At 47.4% G+C, this 18,804-nt stretch overlaps 1 protein-coding gene across 1 annotated transcript in view; it reads right to left on the bottom strand.

Moving 5' to 3' along the window:
* The window catches only part of PAPPA (pappalysin 1), a gene marked incomplete at its 3' end in the record, with an annotated part of 167,341 nt that overhangs the window by 69,520 nt on the left and 79,017 nt on the right, over positions 1 to 18,804 (bottom strand). The window contains exons 8-9 of the mRNA XM_079544568.1: positions 11,053 to 11,181; positions 9,441 to 9,532 (exon numbers count right to left, since the gene is read on the bottom strand). Of these exons, the coding sequence (XP_079400694.1) occupies positions 9,441 to 9,532; positions 11,053 to 11,181 (221 nt within the window). The remainder of the gene's footprint in view (positions 1 to 9,440; positions 9,533 to 11,052; positions 11,182 to 18,804) is intronic.

Below are 18,804 nucleotides of genomic sequence, written 5' to 3'. Positions count from 1 at the left end.
TAGCGCACACCTTGAAGGGTTTGGAGGAGCAGTGCTGTGAGCGCTTTGCAGAAAGAAGATGACAGTGTCTCCCTGGGGTGAGACATTACACCACAGCGGGAGGGGGCTGGGGTTTATGTGCAGATGGGCCCTAATGCAACCCAGAAGCACGGCAATGGCCTGCGGCCCTTCCTCTCAAGTTGCCCAAGGGCCCCAGTGCCAGCAGGGCCCCACTCCCCATCATCTGCTACCAACCCAGCTGGGAATGTGACGCCGAACTGCTCATGGGCCCTGAGAGCCCCAGCTGTGTCACACCTTATTCTGCCATGGGGTGCATTAATGCCACACTAGTGAGGTGGGGGAGAGACTCAGCATGTGCCTGGTGAGCCCGAGGAAGGGGTAGAGCTCCACATAATGGAGACTTGCTTCCCTCTTGCCCTGTAGAGACGTATCAAGGCATAGGACAGATCTCTGCCATGCCCCAGAACAGCGGGACAAAGCAAAGCAGCTCACGTGCTGCAGAGCACTGTGTCCCAGTTTGAGCGAGAGCCTCAGCAGACACCTCTGAGAAAGGCTCAGCTCTGGAAAGGCTGTGGTCAGCAAGCAAAAAGCCTCAAAAACAAATCCAAATACACGAAAATACCTATTTTTTGGAGTTTGTCATTTAATGAAAAGAGGCTTACTTCTTTAAAAAGGAAAAAAAAGAAAAAAAGGACGGCCCTACTGTATTGAAAATACTCAATCTTCAGCCTATGAGTAGTCAGACATACACTTGCAGTGACACACTGGCACCCAAATACATCCTGCTGCATGTCCACATTGACACTGACACTGACACATGCACACACCTTTTACACAGCCCCAGTGATGCAAACACAGCCAGAATCTCACAGCCTACTTCCCCTGCCTCCCCGAAGCTTGGACTTCTTTTCACGAGAGGCACTGAAGTAAGCACAACATTTATATAGCCAACACAGTCCTGCACTGGCTCCAAATGTTCCTTCCTAATGCGATGATAAACGTAATGGGCTTCTGATAAGATCATGTGTTTGGGATAAAAGAATACTCAAGACCTACTCCAATCAGATGACTTAATTCATGCTCACATGGATGGGAAGGCAGCCCTTGAATAGCTGTGATCCAGGCCAGTGTGTGATCCTAACAGAGGCTAATTTGTTCCTGATTATGCTTAAGACCCCAATAAATCTGTCTGCTCGGAGCCTGCAACACCCGAGGGAGGAACCGAATGGAGAGACTGCGATGTCTGAATTCAGTGGAGCCTGCCTGAATGATTAACAAAGTCTCACTGAGCCACACTGTCACCAGCCCCTCTGCAGCGCATGTCCCTTGCCTGCAGTGCCCACTCACATTGACGTGATGTGAAAATGATGAGGGAAAGCAGCTTCTTATTTTTCTTCTGGGGAAGATTTGCAAGTCCCCATGCTGACACGTCATCCTGAAGCCATGCTTTGAAGGGAGCGCTGGTGAGATGAGAGGGCACGTTTCCTTCCTCCTGGTTTCCTACTTGGAAGTTGTGGCAAAAACAGGAACTTCTGCAAAACCCTTCCCAGCCACTGAGGAGGGGATGAGGTCCCACTGACCTACAGCACCCAGCTCCTCGTGGCTCAGACTGCTGACCCTCAGCATGCTCTGCGACGCTCAGCAGCTTTGAGGTTGGGCTTTCTCTTTTCAGAAGCAACTGGAAAATGACCACATTGTTTCTTCCCGTGATTGCCCTCCCAAAATAAAAACCAACCAAGGCTTTTTCCCTTTCCACAGTGCCTGAACATTGCTCGGTTGAATCTCCACAGCCCTTCAGGCTCACAGCCCAAGAAGGCAGTGTCAGGATGTGTATTTCTAGTAGGCAATAGCAAACATCTTTATTTCCACAGAGGTGCAGAATGCCTTTTCTGATCTGTTCTTGGCTGCTGTTCCATGAAATTCATCCAGAGCCTTGATAATATAATCTAATTTTTGTCTCCACAGAGGTCTGTAGGCTGCAAAGCCCTGATGAAGGTCACGGGGATGTGTTGGCTGAACAGGACCTGTGCCATGGACTGCATTCATCAACACTACTCACTTTAGAGTGGAATCTGATTCAAATAATATATGGGGGAAGAGAACATGAAGTAAATCTGATTTTCCTCAAGGAAAAATGACTTCAAAAAATTAAAAAGCAGTTGCCTGCAAATCCAGCTTAAACCTAGAACAGCAAAATATCTGCAGGCATAGCACCTGGCAGCAGGAGACAGCAGCTCTGGGGGATGACAGCAGATGCTCAAGGATACTGAGCTGAACTCAGGGAGCATGTGCTCATTCAGGCAGTCAGAGCTGCTTTTATCTGACAAAGCCCTCACTGAGGGCACCAAAATGTCAGAGCCAAATCTAAGTCACAGAATCACAGAATGGTTTGAGTTGAAAGGGACCCTTAAAGGCCACCTGGTCCCATACCGTGCAATGCACAGGAACAGCCACAGCTCCATCAGTGCTCAGAGCCCCAACAGCGTGACCTTGGGTGTCTGCAGGGATGGGGCATCCAATACAAGTCCCTTGTTTTGGGATGGTGGGAAAACAAAATCTTTGATTTAGTGAAGATTTCTTTGACATCCACAAAGGGGGTTTGTTGGAGAAACAGATTGGCAAACCTGGTACGTTTCCTAGAACTTGCCTATTGCAACTGGACTTCAAGACCCAGAATAACCGTGGGGCTACTACTGTGTGTAGCACCACAAAATGATGAGAGCTCCATTTATCCATGCTTCTGAAGGTGCTCATGCTTAGTGCAACACGCAGTTTTATACAGCCCCATCCCCTGGGTTCAGAGACAAAAGGATGCACCAGGTAGGGCACAGGGCAGTGCCTCCTCCCCACCACCACCACCTGTTCAAAGCGAGGGCAGAAAAACTCCAGCGACACAAACCAAGTCTGGCACGCATCAGGAAGCAGACATGCAGGATATACACTTATCTGTGATAGGCAGCCTTCCACCTCATTAAAAAAAAGAGACATAAAGAGATCCACTTCATAGCAGAGGGCACATCCTCTGACGAGGCTTTTAATGTCCAAGCTGCATGGCCAACATGCTGGGGACAGACACTTGGGGCGGCTTCCTGTTTTCAGCCAGGATGCACTGACTGGCTTCAGCTTAAGTCTTCTTTTGTGTAATAACTACTATTATTTTTTTTAAGGCCAGACAGAATAATAATAAAAAAAAAAAGAAGTATTTTTAAGCTCAGCTGTTTACTTGGGGATCCTTCCAACTATAACAAGCCTCATGCCACATAACTATTTGTCCGAGTTAAAAAAAAAGAGGAAAAAAAGAAGGGAAAAAATGGGGGACACAAAAATGCAGAAGCATTGTCTCAGAGTTACAAATTGTTGGAGTGGAGCAAGCTGCACATGTTAACCCCTGGAAGGTCCACTCTGACCTCACTGCAATTCAGCAGCTCCTGCAGGACTGGGATCTGACCCGTGTCACTTAATGGCACCTCCAGCATTGCTCCTGGTGTCCAAAGATGAGGAGAAATGTATCCAGAGGTTTCCAGCACAACAGCAGGAACAGTTCCACTGCAGATCTACATGGCTGGAGGCTGAGGGAGCACAGAACCTGCCCGTTTATTTCTGAGAGCTTCACCTTTGGCTGCAGCGGGAGCAGGGTGAGCAATGTGGCTGCTTCCAGGATATCTGCTAATCTCTTCTTTAGCACTGCAGAAGCCAGAGGCAGAGATATTTCCTGCTGCAGCAAAATATTCGAGAGTTATTTTCCTTCCTGGATATTCTGATCGGAAAAGACACAACACCATTGCACAGAGCTCGGGCAGACCTTTCCAAATCAAGTCGCCTATCAATACACGGTGACATTTTCCTTCAATGAAATAAAGCAGACACTATGGAAATGAAGTAAAGGCGGGTGTTGCAATCTACTGCAGGGCATCCAGGCGCCTTGCAGGAGGCAGCTGTATTCACGACGTGAGCTTTGTGGCAGTGCATCCCTGGGTTGGGTCTTTGATTGATCACATTGGGATGGGAGAGCAGTCAGAGTGCAGCAGTGATGCAATTGATCCACACGCTGCAGATACAGTTCTGGCTTCCTCGCATTGCCCAGCTCAGAAACTTGATATTCACCTCCAAGAACGCAGAGTTCTGTCACTTAAGCAGAGGAATATTTTGTGCTGCTGGCAGTGGTGGAAAGACCCTACATGTTCTGTGTGTAGCCAACAGGAGCCACTGTGGCCTTCCCTCCATGCTAGGGGAGCACAACAACACCTTAACAAGAAAGGACAGATGGAACTCACAGCATTTTTCTGATGCAACACACAATAGCCCCATGATTGTTCTGAATCTTGAAGCTAGCCCAGTTGCAATCCTCTTCCACCCAACCTTGTTTCCCTCTCTTGGTGTTCGGATAAATTGCAAAAGCAGTGCTGTATTTCCTTACACAGAGTTATTTCCTTACACAGAGTTATTAGCTGCACTTGGAGCCCGTTCAACTGCAAATCTTGAAATTTCTGTCACACGAGGCAGCAACTGCTCCCATTGACACCTGGCCGCTTGCTGAGAGCCTGGGAAGGAGCCCAGGAGGAAAACTGTTGCTGCCACTCACTAAGGAAAACAAACAGCTTGTTTGTGCGTGTGGTTGGATGTTATTGCAAAGGGAGGTCTTGTGCCCGGCATCACCCTCAGAGCACAGCAAGCTGCTGTTGAGTCACGGAGGGTGCTCCAGGGAGGGAAGCATGACCGGCTGCGGAAGCCTCTTTGATCCACCAGGAGTGCAATGCACGAGGGACACAGCAAGCAGAGGAGAAATCCACTGCTGGGCTCTCGCTGCAGCTGTGTCCTGGACTCCAAAGCTGGATTGAGCTGGGCTGGAGTCACTGGCCAAGAGAAAAATGCAGGCAAATGCCACCCCAGCCCACACGCTCCTCCACAAGAAAGCAACTGTCCTTTGTGCTTTGCTGCCTGAGATGCCTGTGTGCTGTGGTTCGGCTGGCCCTGCTAAGACAGCACTATTAATGATGACAGTCTGAAAATCACTTTCAGAGACTTCATGACGATGTTGTTATTACTAACTTGCCAAATGAGTGCTTAGACATTTTGGAACATGTAGCCACACTCCCATGAGCCGCAGGAAACAGTCAGCTTCAAAGTATTTGCCTTAAGCTGAAGGATTCACACAAATACTATCTGTACAGCTCCAGTCATTAAATTAATTGCTATCTGCTATGAAATTCTGCTATAGATCCTCAGCTTCTCCATCCACGGCAAGCCGCTTCCTCACTACCTTACTCCTATTGATGCACCATGAGATGCTGACCTTCTCCTGGTAGACAACTCTGCTTCTCCCATGCTGTGCCCTGCTGTGAGCCCTCGGTGGGGTAACGCCAGGCCCTGAGTGCTGTGTGTGGGAGAAATCCCCATTAGCTGCTGCATCACAGCCGTGCTCCCGTGCAGGGGACAGGAGGGGAGGGAATGGGATGCTCTCAAAGCATGCCCACAATGAATATGGATGGTCATCCATCAATGTGTTTTAAGCACATTACTTCTCTGTCAGAAAGGGAAAAAAAGAAAAAAAGGAAACGAAAAAAAAAAAAAAAAGAAAAAAGAAAGAAGGAAAGGAAAGACAAGACATATAAAATTAAGTTTGTGTCACTCATTTAACACTGCAATTTCCCCAGAGGATTATGCACCAAACGGAGATAGCAAGCTCATGAATATTAATCATTTCCCTGAATGCAATGCAGCCCTCCAAACAATAAGATTAGGGGAAAGTGCTATGCTTAATTTATGGATAATGGGAGAGGTAAAGGACAGAGCTCCCACAAAGGTAGGGCTCACAGCTGGAGGGAGAGGCCTCCAGGAGGAGGAGGGCAGATCCAGATTTGTGAGGGACCAAACAAGCTCTTGGGGCCAAGCGGCAGCAAAAGAAAAGGTGTTAACGGATCGCTGACAAATTAAAATCATACTTCTCTCCGAACAGCCACTGTGACTAATGCTGCAAGCACGCCAGAAATCGGCGGCAAACTCAAGAGCTAAATACGTTTCCTTTCTGTTCTCTTCCACTCTGTGCCTTCTCGTGGCGTTTCGCACCCCAAGTCCCAACCCAGTGCCCAGGGAGATGTGTGTCTGACCCCACACCCTCAGCCAAAGGCAGCAGAAGTGCTGCCCCACACTGCTGTACAAAGGCTTCAGCAAGGAGCCCTTCCAAGCAAAGGAGATAAAGTGCAGCAATAATAACACCAGTGAGATGTGGTTCAAAACCCCATAAATTACCAGGCAAACTTACAGCTAGATAGAAGTTTTGCAGCCACTTTCCAGCTGGTTTGCAATGAGTCTATCGGTCTTTACTCATCTCTTTTCATATTACTCTCTCTCCCCCTCCCTTCTTTTTTATTGATCTCTGCATCTTTTCTATTATATCCTTCTCTTTCTTCAGCACTGGAGAGCTAAATCAATGCATAATGCACATCACACTCAACAAAAGGAATGCAAATGAAAGCAGCACTCTTTTTCAATGCACACACATATATCTGGAAGCATGTGCACGATGTTTGTGGGAGAGTGCACACCAAGGACGAGGTGCTCAGCTGCTTATTAGACACCCATTTCCCAACAGCCCGGTGGGAACAGATCGAGCGCTAAAAGGCTCTGGGTTTGCACAACTGCAAATCGTAACTCTTCCAAGTGGGGCCTGTTTTGCACGGGATTTTGCTCGAGTTTGCTCAGCAATGCCAAAAACCAGGTGTCCTGGGTGAAACCACAAGCAAGGTGAAAGCAAAGCAGCCAGGAACAGGAGAGGGGTACGTCAGTCCCTGTGGTTCACTCCTATTCCACGAACCAAAAGGCAAAGTGAGGCCCCTGTGCAGGGCAGATATAAGATGCAAAATCTGCTCCGCAAGGGGGGAAAAAAAACAACAAAAAAAAAAGAGTATAGGTGATAAATTTCAGCACGAGGATGGGCGAGCGTGCCGCAGAACTTCAAAATAAAGCAGCGCTGCCAGATGCTCCCATTAATTAATTAATTAATCTCGCTGTCGCTCTTCAGCATGTTGCAGGGAGAAGATGCTATTAATCTTATCTGTTTTCTTTGAGTCGGCTTTGTGTGCAGGGAAGGCCAGGACAACCTGACAGCAAAGACCACACAGTTTTGTCCCTGCCTCCCTCCCCCCTCCTCCCAGCAGAGCAGATTGATCCGCTGTTATCTGATTAGAGAGGAGAGGAGGAGGGAAAACAAAACCAAGAAGAAGGAAATAAAAAAAAAAAATAGCCTAATTTTATTACAGGCACTGGAGCAAAGTGTCTTGTGGCATTTATTCAAAGGAAAGTCAGACCAATAAAGAAAAAAAACACATTAACATCGTGATCCTAAAAGGCAAAGGGACTAAAAGAGAGAGAGGGACACCTGCAAACAGGCTGCCTCTGTCCATGGGGATGTCAGCACAGCTGGATGGCAGCCTGAGCCACGGGCTCCAGCACTGAGGCTGGAGCTGACTTTTAAGTTGGCCCTGCATGGACCAGAGACCTCCAGGGATTCCGTCCAGCCTCCGCAACATTCACAAGATCAAACCCTACAGTCCTGATTCTGCAAAGCCTCTGTACATCATGGGAGGCTCACTGAGTTCTTCGGTGAATGGGAGTGAAGGACAGTGCTGAGGCACTGGTGCAGGCTGCCCAGAAAAGTGCTATGGCCAGGAGGGATGCGGCTTTGGGCACCTGCTCTGCTGGGAGGTGTTTGTGCCATCAGCAGGGGTTGGAACTCGATGGTCTTTAAGGTCCCTTCCAATTCCATTCTGTGATTCCCAGGGCACTAAAAAGCTGCACACTGCAACAAGAATATTGCTGCATAAACAACAGTCTGAAATAACTTCTTGTTGTCCTACAAGATTATAACATGTATTAGCCTCATAAACATAGAAATAAATTACGCCTTATTTCCCTCTACTCCTCAAACAGGGACCCAAGCAGTCTGTATTTTCCAAGAAAACACCCCACCAGCCTCAAAGGAGACTTTTGTTTGGCTAAAGACAGTGGACTCAGGGTTATACCCAAACATAAAGGTGGGCTATGGCCAAAGAACCGACATGGACCAGGGAAATGAGACCTACGATGGTGCACAGCTCCATCCCCAGCCCTTGCTGGAACCAATCTCGGGTCATGCCTGACTTTCCAAAAACCCAAAACGTTTGCATAAGTGTTTATTTCGCTTTCAAAATATTATGACTAATATATTTCAGTGCTTGAGGTCTAATTCAGCAAATCACTTGAAACACAAATGTCACTTCAAGACCACCAATAGTCACAATTAGCCCTGACCATAAATATTCTCATATTTCAATAGAGCTATTTACATATGTAAATATGGAAATAAGTACATCACCGAATCAGGCCTCAAGTATGACTGTGTGGGATGCTGAAGTAAAAATGCGGTGGATGAGACAAGCAGTTCCCAGCTTACCACCCAAGGGAAACGTGTTGCCTGTGAGGTCCGTTATATGTTGTTCCAGCCACAAGAGATAATCATCAGATTGCTGAAAAGAGCAAATTTCAGTACTGCCAACATTATATTAACTGCTCAGGACTGATGCCCTGAGCTGAAGGCATTGGATCACAAGATGGGACAGACAGAGCATTCGCTTGGTTAGTCCAGATAAGGAATCCCATAAACCTCTTGAGAAGAGACTGATCCCTTATAAACATTAACTTTGGTTTCAGAAGGTCTGCATGTCTCATCCTTTCCCGGATCTCCAAGTCCTGTTTGGGAAATGCAATCCCCCAACGCAGAGCTGCCCAGCACAAGGTTCAGCGAGAATTGGTCTTTTCCCTTCTCTGCCCCCAGCATTCCTAGAGAGTTTAATAAATATGTAAAGCTCACAAACGCAGCCCTGCTATCCCAGATAGCCCGAGCATCTTCCGGCCATTGTGCTTCCAGGTTTTGCTAATCAGAGCAAACCAGGCTTGCAAATGAAATCTGATTAAGTAGTTTTCACCTCTCAAAAAGGGGATTAGCCAGACCTTTGATCTTCAGATACTGATTTGCAACTCAAAGGAGGTGTGACCTCAGCTGGACTTGCTTCTGGTCTCAGCCCCTTCCCCTTTCACTCCTCCTCCTGTTTACCAGAAAAAAAACCAGTTCATGTCTTCTCACGTAGCCAGATCTAAAGCCTATTGAAGGCGGTGGAAAGCCACCCACTGACTTCAATGGGCTTTGGATCAATCCCACAATGGCTGACTTAGCCCTAAGTCCTAGGTTGTTTCAAAGCCAGCAGAACCAATTTCCCATCAAAATGACCAGAAGCTGGGAAGATATGTTCGCCTTTCAAACCTACAAATTCCAACTTTTTTTCCTCTTCCATGACAACTCTTCAGCTGGAGATGCTGAAAATACTGTTGATTTTTTTTCCTCGCGCCTTGCATACAGCAGTTGCCCACCAGTTGTAAGTGGAAAGGCTCTGAGCCAGACTTACCAATGCAATTAAAGGATAACTCCTGCAGGCAGAACAGGGAGCAGCCGTCACCATTGATCTTATTCATGTCATCACATTCTTCCCCCAGGTCTCTACAGGCAGGGCACAAACAAGAAAAATGAGTCAGATGGTAAATGGCGTCATCCCAATGATCTGCAGAACCCCAAAGCCCTGACATCCCATGGAGTGGCACTGCGTTCCAACCCTGGACACTCCTCTCCCTTCTTTCTTCAGCTCCTACTTTCATCATCCCTGGTTCACAGACTTGCCTGGCCACTTCTCTCCTACACATGTGGATACCACTTGCTGTTCTCTGATGAGGATATGAGCAACTTCCTTCATATCTGGTGCGGCTGCAGCTCAGCAGGTGGGGAGAAGGAGAACAGGAATCTCTGAAACCCTTTGTATTAAATCTGGAAAGGCCAGTCTATGACCCCAGTATGGAATAACAAGGTACAAAGCCCAGCGGGGCTATTCCAGGTGACAGCGGTCTGCAGGCACTGGGTGGTGTCAGGGATGGGGTCCTGCCTTGCTCCAGCCCACGCTGTTGCTTGTTTGTAGAGTGCAAACCAGATGAGAAAGAGGCTCCACAGCTGCAAGTGGGGACACAACTAAGCACACTGTGACACAGTCTGGTTCCTGCTCGCTCGTGAGGCAGCTCAGCTATTGTTCGACGCTTGCTGCAAAGCCACAAGTGATGTTTGAGGAATGTGCAAACATAACAGTAGGAGAAAAGTTATGGAAAGCAAAATTAATCTGTCTTTCTCCACCTCTCTCTCCAAGACTGGCCGGGATTCATAAGTCAACTGGCTGCTCTGTTTGATTTTCCTGCCTGTTGGGCCTCATCCTGCAAATACTTGCTGCCAGGTATATAATCTGACAGAGCTGTGCTAGTGACTGCTGATCAATAACATTTCAAGACAACAACATTGGCTGGATTAAGCATTTGTTTGTTGTTACTTCTGTAATCATAGTTAAACAATCTTATGCCACAAAGCTTAGAAGCAGGTGTCCCTGAAGTCCAACACAGTAAAAGAACAAACCTGAAAGCAGTTGTAAACGACTGTTTTACACTTCCAGTGGTCTGGGGGCTGGCAGCTGCTGAGAGTGAGGAGCTTACTCAAAGTGTGCAACCCCCAGCAGCAAGTCCAACGCTTCCAAGTGCACACAAGTCCAATAGGAGGATGCATCAGGAACCCAGCAGGCCACTTGGGGCTCTACCCTGTCCAACAACTGCCAGGCACATGGGGCTTCATGTGGAAGGACAGCATCAAAGACAGTGGGAATTCTTCCAGCATAAGAGCTCCATATAGAAAATATCACCTACGTGCACATGTAACAAACAGCACAAACAGCATACAGCATGCTTCATATCAATCCTGCTGGACTCCACTGTCTGTCTCTCTGTCTGTATCTACTGGTGCCAGGACAGCAGGGCCTAAGTTCCAATTAAACGTCATCGTCCTGGTAATCATCAAGCACATGAGTCATTACATGCAGATGAAAGGTAGCCTAAGCTAAGGAGACATCAGTGGTCATCACTTTCTTTCTGTGCTCAGATTGTGGCTGGGTAGATGTGCTCACATTTATCTGTTTGCTCTTCCAGACTTACGTTTGGATAACTCCATCTCCACAGTACCCACTCCCAGAGACGTAGACAAGTGCTGGGGAGGGTTCACTCTGCTCTGCCCCAGAAACAACGACGACCTGGTATGTGTAGGTGGTGCTGTCGCTCAGCTCCCTGCAACACAAGAGGAAATATTGAGTGACAGCCCATCAAAGGCAATGACAAAGGGCAGAGAAGGAGTTACTGCAATGAGGGCTGGCCAACAGAAAGCAAGTTCTGGTTCCGTCAGGCCCTCAGAACATTTTTTCATTTTGACGGGGATAATTTTGGGTTGGCTGCTTCTTTTTTTTGTGAGCCCCGTACATCCATGCTTGACTCATGCACAGCTCTGAGCGCATCCTGGTGCAGCTCTTGATTATGGAATCACAGAATCATTAAGGTTCTGGGAAAGACCAAGATTACTGAGTCCAACCCCAATCCAACCCCACCATGCTCACTAACCATATTCCTCAGTGCCACATGTCCACGTTTCTTGAACATCTCCAAGGATGGTGACTCCAGCACTCCCTGGGCAGCTGTGCCAATGCCAGATCACCCTTTTGGAGAATAAATTTTCCCTAATGTCCAACCTGATCCTCCTGTGTTTGACAGCTGAACTACTTGCATGTTGCTGCTGAGGTCCATGCCTGCTGCACAAGTGACACTGCACCAGCACTGACCCCAACTGTGCACAGTGCTGAGTGGTCACAGCACTGCTGGCACCCAGAGAAGCAGCCGTGGGCTCTGTCGTGCTCAGGGACAGCACTACCTGCAGCTGATGGCACAGCTCACGTAAGGAACTCAAAACGCTCTGCAAACACCGATTACGTCCTCGACAGCTCAGTCCAACTGCAGCTGCAGCCAATGGGAATTTATCTATTGATCTCAGACAGAATTGGACTGGGGCTGTTTCTCTGATAGAGAACTATGTTACCTACTTTGTGTACAGGTACTAAACCAGCAGAGTTAAAGGGAAGCTCTCTTCACTTTAAAAATAGGATTCAAACCATTGTCCTGGATCACGGTATTAGCATCTAAACAGTCACAAAAAGAATTACCAGCCTGTTCCATATTTATACAGAGCCTTAACTGCTTAAATCCTGTGAATCTCTGAACAAGACAAGATTTTTTTTTATATATATTATAGAAAAATATAAACCTAATGTGAATATTTAGGTCTTTCATGGCACGTTTTATGTTAGCAGAACTTAAGATGTTCCACAAAGAAACTCATTACCGTTATCCTCATTGTGCTGATCTGCAAAGCCACAGAGCAGGGGAGATATTTATCCTCTATAGAGCACCAAGCCATTGAAGCAGGCATCGGTGGACTGAGGTCCAGGTTGTTGACATTACTATCTCCTTACAACACTCATTAAATTAACAAGCACGACTTTAAGTCCAATACCACACATTGTATTTTACAACAAAGCTGCTTCTCATGCCTGCAGCATAACTACCACGGAATGAAACACGTGCTTTCACACAGGAGTTTGATTCTTTGCTGCCACACTTTAAATTGTGGATAAAACTCAGTGGAACCAAAGCATATCACCAGTGTTTTCTTATTGATTCTTGTTGGCAACAGCCTGCAGTATCTATTGACTAAACATGAGAGACCTCAGGTAGCATGAATCTCAATTTGTCCGTGCTGGGGAGATACCTACCTAGGTATTAGTGTGGTTGTTTAATTAGAGTGCAAGTTATCCAACTTCTGCCCTAGTAATACCCTGTATAAAGCTGTCATGTGAGCCAACCAGAAAAAAATTACATAAAATAACTTCAATGGCCAAACACACCCCGATGTGTAACACTGAGGTTTTCACTCCTAGATAAATCCGCTGATTAAGATCATCGAATCATTGAGGTTGGAGAGAACACCAGGATCACGAAGTCCAGCTACCAACCCTCCTTCACTGTGCCCACTAACCCAAGTCCCTCAGTGCCATGTCTACTCTTTTCTTCAACACCTCCACGGTCAGTGACCCCACCACCCCCTGTGCCAATGCATCACCACTCCTTCTGAGAAGATATTTTTCCTAATATCCAACACGAAGATGGGAAGCACCCGATATACACTGATGAAACAAAAAGCAGAGGCAAGCTTTGAATATTAAAGGGCGATTCTCTCTCTAATTGTTTCTCAAAACCATTCATAAAATATTTAAGATTAACAAGGATATTTGTAGAAATTTAGATTTTGCCTCCGGATATCTTCCAACCACAAAAACGTTCAGTTCTTAGAAAAGCCTTGCTATCAATGAACCGTCCAGGCAGCTGCAACATCTACAAAATAAACAGATCAACAGTGCTTTCTGATGTGCTGAAATCATGAAACACAAGCGTGAAACACCGACAGAAGTTTTCAAGTTGTGATTTTTGCACGTGATTTCCACCGGCAGGTGATGGACAGGCATCCAGCCAACAGCAAAAGTGCATCCCTGCAAGTGTGCCTGCGTGTGTGGGAGTGTTTGTGTGCGCTGGTGTGTACATGGAAGCAAAGCAAAATCAAGGCAAAGTTCACATTTGTTTATGCACAGGGTGGGAAGTTGGCAGAACAGAATGGAAGAAGACACAGTACTAAATTAAGCACAGGAAAGAATATGGTGTTTATGAATTATTAGGTGATTGGAGATGGATGCGTATGTGGGTGAATGTGACAGAAAACTGGAAATGAAAAGTTATTACGTGGGGAGAGCTCTGGTGTCTTTAATTATATTGACTGTGAATGCAAAATCTGGTATGCGGGAAGCATCCTGAGCGCGCTGGGGAGCGCTGACGTCAGGCACTGGCAGCAGTGCTGCTCCATGCTGTCACCTGCAAGACAAGGGCTGCTCCAAGCAGGGATAAAAACAGGACTGGGGCCCTGGCTGCTGCTGGCGTTGATGGTGACAATGCTCCTTGCAGTGCTCCATGCTGTGTCAGGAGGTGAGAAAGGAGAGCATCTTTAGCGCTGAGGATGTGAACAAACACTCGTTTAAATTTATATCTATGGTCTTTTAATGACCTTTTCGAGAACTGAGTGAGCCGCATTGATCGCTGCGGCTTCCGCCCGTGGGGAGGCACTCGTATTAAAAAGCAATGACTCAAGTGCTCTGCTGAGAGGGGGAACTGGAGCGTGCCGTGCAGAATGCCACCAGGGCTCCTAGCCCGTCTGCTGGTGAAAGCAACAGATCCAGGGTTGGAGATGTACAGCCCTCTCTCCCTTCTCCTCGTCATCCTGGGTATGGGGGGCAGTCATGTTGAACTTGAAACATCCATTGGGCAATGGATTGCTGCTCTCTGAACGGGTATTTCTGTATAACTTACAGGGGAAAACATCATTGGGAAGCAGTTTTCTACTCAAACCAAGGTGGTTTTGAAGGATCACCAAATTCACAGGTACCCAGCTGTGACCCAGCCACACCTGCTCGATGCCCACAGCTGGGCTGCAGACTGAGGGCACAGAACCATAGAGTTATCTGAGTTGGAAGGGACCGTTAAAGGCTATCTGGTCCAAATTCCTGCAGTGCATAGGGGTACCTACAGCTCTGTCAGTGCTCAGAGCCCCAGGTCCAGCCTGACCTGGGATGTCCCCATCCAGGGATGGGGTATCCACCGCTTCTCTGTGCCACTGCCTCACTAGGGGCACGGCCCCTGAAAGCACCAAGGGAAAGCAGCGACCTGCTTCCCTCTTCCCACTACCATGGCATGTCTGTTTTTCCTGCTACAAATAATAGCAGGAAGTTGTTTTGTTGTTTGTTTTTTTTTTTTTTTAGCACAACAAATTCCTGTTTTGAACAAAACTGAAAATATCCAAAAGGCTTATCCTACTTTCTGTCCTACGAAAACAGAAATGGCCGTAAGCAATGAAAGAAGACAGTGTTTGTGTTATTTAAGGACAAAATGACGAGGTCTTAGGCATCTCCAGTTAAATTATGGCTGTCAGAGGTACTGTTAAGTGAAGCAGACACATCCTGCACCGCAAGCACCCTACAAAGGACCCAGCTTGCTTTGGCTTTCAATAGTCACCAAGTCTTGTGCCCAAAGGCAGCGCTTCCCAAACAGATCTTTGCATCCTAGAATGAGCCCCAGTCCATGAGCAACGTCCCCACATCCCTACAACACAGTCAACACTTGCAGGCTCTCCAAGAGCTCCCAAGACCAATCGATAAAGAGAAACTAAGGGGAAGAGGTCACTTTAGGACAGTGTGGATACATGTGCTCCCCAGCTCCCCTCCTTTTTCCTGTGTTGCCATTTGCATTGTCCACATAAGATTATTCTCTTCTATTACCTTTTCCTCTCTCACATGCACTCCCCTTGCTTTTTCCTTTTCTTCTTTTAATAAAAATGGCATGAGAAGCACGGCAGAAGATAATGAAGAGAATTCCTGCCTGGCTCTGCAGTTGGGAGAGAGGAGGGGCGAGATTCTGTAAACAAAAGGACGTCAAAAATCTGGGCTGTTTTTTCAGCTGTGGCCCAGTCTCAGGCAGTTTGGATAAGCCCAACGACATGGCAGGTGCAAAGGCCTCAGAAGAAGTCTCTGCCCCTCTCCTGATCAGCGAGCTGACTCAGAAGACAAAAATACCTGGGGAGCAAACCTGGAGCAGCTTCTCCCTCTGCCCATAACAGAGTCCCAATGGGGGCAGTGGGTTTGCTCTGTTCACCTTGCTCCCAACAGGGGAGTGGAATGAGAACTCATGTGTGGGATGCAAAGGTGGGGATTGGAGGCTGGATTCCTGCTCTCAGCATAGCTGAAGCCTGGACTGTGGTCTGACCAGGGAACCTCAGGTGAATACTTTTGGGCTATGTTTTGTTCTAGCTTAGCTGCCTGAAGCCCAGCCTCACCATTCAGTGCCCAACTCAACACGACTGTATCAGGAAGGCATTTCCAGTGACACCTCCCATAACCACTGTACACAGTACCGGAAAGACTTTGTGGTTGAAGTCAGAGGTTGAAGTCAAAGGTTGGGCAATCAAAATCTTTTAGAAAGAGAAAAACATTCTTTGCTCCACGATATCCATCCACGTACAAAAGTTACCACCACCTCTCCTAGATATCACAAAACCCAAATGGCCCATTACTGTGTTGCTTGTGCACACTGGTATAAGTCTGGAACAGCTTCAGAGACCTCAGTAACATACCCAGATCCCAAACACAGCAGTTCTGCTGCAGCCCATCTCTCCGAGCTGCATGTTTGCTCTGCTCGGGACCTTAAGCATGTCAAGCATTTGCCTTAAGAGAGAACTCTCCCTTAGAACCACAGAATCATTAAGGCTGGAAAAGACCTCTAAGATCACCAACCCCAACCCATCCCACCATGTTCACTGACCACCTCCCTCAGTGCCACATCTCCACAACTTTGGAAGATCTCCAGAGATGGTGACCCCACCATCTCCCACTTGGCAAGACAGATTTTCCTTCCAGAAAGAAAGATTTCTGTCCTTCATGTAAGGATCATAACTTTATACAGTAGCAAACTTATAGATATATATGCAACTGATTAATTCCAGCAGACTTTGATATAAATCGTCCAAGTATTTGCCCTGGTGCCAATTTAAATCACAGTAGCACATTTAATAAAAAAACAACTTTGTAGCCAAGGCCTGAAAGATAATTCTTGTTGCTTTTTCTTCTCTTAAAAATAAATCAAACATCAACAGTCAATTTTCTACTTTCTTGGTTGAACAACAACAGCAAAAACAACCACATGAACACTTAAGAGTGGAAGACAGAGATGCAGGATCTACGTGAGATTGGGTTACAATTACCAGAGCAGTGGAAATGCGAGGAGCCTGGGGCCTCACGCGGGTGTTTGCACAAGACAGGCAATTTCACGGCGGTACACAGGTTAAGTGTCGGAGCACCTGGTTGCTATTAGAAGCAGGGCAGGAGGGGGGAAATCTGTTTTGCTCGGTTCTTTGCTGCTCCAATCAGCCCTGAGCTGAGAAAGGAAAGCTCTGGGCCCTGACCCACAGCAAGCCCCACTTGCAGCCGGAGGGAATCAGTGCATCTCTGTTCATTCCCAGGGAGCAGTGCCAGCAACCAGCGCCTGAGGACACAGCGCTGCGGTGCACGGGAGCAGGGAGAAAACAGCATTGGGGCTGGCGGCAGGCTGGGGCGGGTTGGTTGCTAAAAGGCCATCACCGTCACCAAAGAACCTCTCTGCCTGTTGCATCGTGCCTCTGGATGAGCAGCGTGTGATTGCTCACACTGCTAACGATGTCCCGGCTGTGCCTGCAGCACCCACAGCTCCAACCATGGCAGCATTCTCCCTACCCCACGCCATACTATGGGGCTCTGCCTGCAGGAGGAACACTCTTCCCCACATCCAGTCCTGACCTCTACCATTTCCTTTCAACAGAGCCAAGACCTGATTTTCAGAGCTTAATGCCCTCCTGTATCTGTGAAATCCCCTGAAAGGGTAAACAGAGCCACGTGAGCCTGACCTGACTGCTCCTGGAGCCCGGGGAAGCTGTGTCTATTTTCAGCAAGGCTTCGGCCAGGCCCCGAGCACACAGATGTTTGCAGTTTCCTCAGCTTCCACCTCCTCCACTGCTCCTCACTGGGGCTCTGCAGGGAGGGGATGGGCACTGGGGCTGTGCTGGGCCCATGGTGCTGCAGTGTGGGGCCAGCTAGCAGCCTGAATCCATGGGTGCATTTACGAAAGATGGATGTGCAGACCCACACGAGGAGCACATAGGGGTGTGTGAGGAGAGGAGGTGACTCCTCCAGAGGAACATTTTGTCATTTCCCCCCTTAGGGGCTCTGCGTTTCGCTTTAAGCCACTTCAGATTATGAGAAATCCTACTAGCTGGTCTCCAGTGGGATCTGTAATGGTTTAATAACTGAACATTACTGAACATATTTCCACTAGCCTCTTTCTTAAATCCCATCATGAGCTAATTTCCTCTATTGTCATTACATCTGCAACTGGTCTTACATCTAAAAAAAAAAAAAAAAGATCTGCACCACTGCAAGGAAACGATCTGCACTGAGCTCTGAAGGCAGCAAATCCACTCATCCTCAGTGGGCACAACTCGCTGCTTCCACTCTGCCTTCCTCTCACAACAAGACACAGGGAAGTGCTGGAATGGCAGCAGCAGCATGGAGATGCCCATGTCAGCATGTGTTTCAGAAGATCCTGGCCAGAAAGAGCGATTCTGGGGGAAGTGGTGGAAGACTTTGGGCTCACACTGATGAGCAATGATGCACTGAAAGGGTTTCTGCTTTGGCTGCTGCTGTGCTATCTGATCAGGCACTCAGGACAGCACAGCATTACTCCCTGCTTGAGGACAGCTCCAAATGTAACAGACACGTGAAATTTATTTTGCAGGAAAACATATTGAAATGAAATGCCCAGGAAACAAACGGGCCAACAGTTCGGTGAAAGCAGCAGAGAAAAATAATCAGTGCTGGCTGACGCTGCTGATAAAAAGGTAGGTAGCACTTTGCTGCTGCTGCTGCGGTATTTGAGGCTCACTCCAACTTCTACAAGAGAGTTATTTTTAAATTGTTGCATAACACGTGTCTGCCCAATGCTTCTTTCCCCAATCGAGCAAAAAAAAAAAAAACAAACAACAACACCCAAAACCAACAAAATCATTTGTTATTCCTGGGAGATTTCTGGTACTCCTCATCTTATTGAGAGCTCAAAATAAAGATGCACACAGGAAGGCAAACATCAGAGAGAAATTATGAGATAATGCACACCCTAGTTTACCACGTCTCTGAGACTGTTTCACCTGCAATAAATTATTTCACCCAGCAGGAAAAG

Source organism: Tetrao urogallus (genome assembly GCF_951394365.1).
Source record: "Tetrao urogallus genome assembly, chromosome: 19".
In the NCBI taxonomy this organism is placed as follows: Eukaryota; Metazoa; Chordata; class Aves; order Galliformes; family Phasianidae; genus Tetrao; species Tetrao urogallus.
This window is presented reverse-complemented; position numbering and strand designations above follow the sequence as displayed.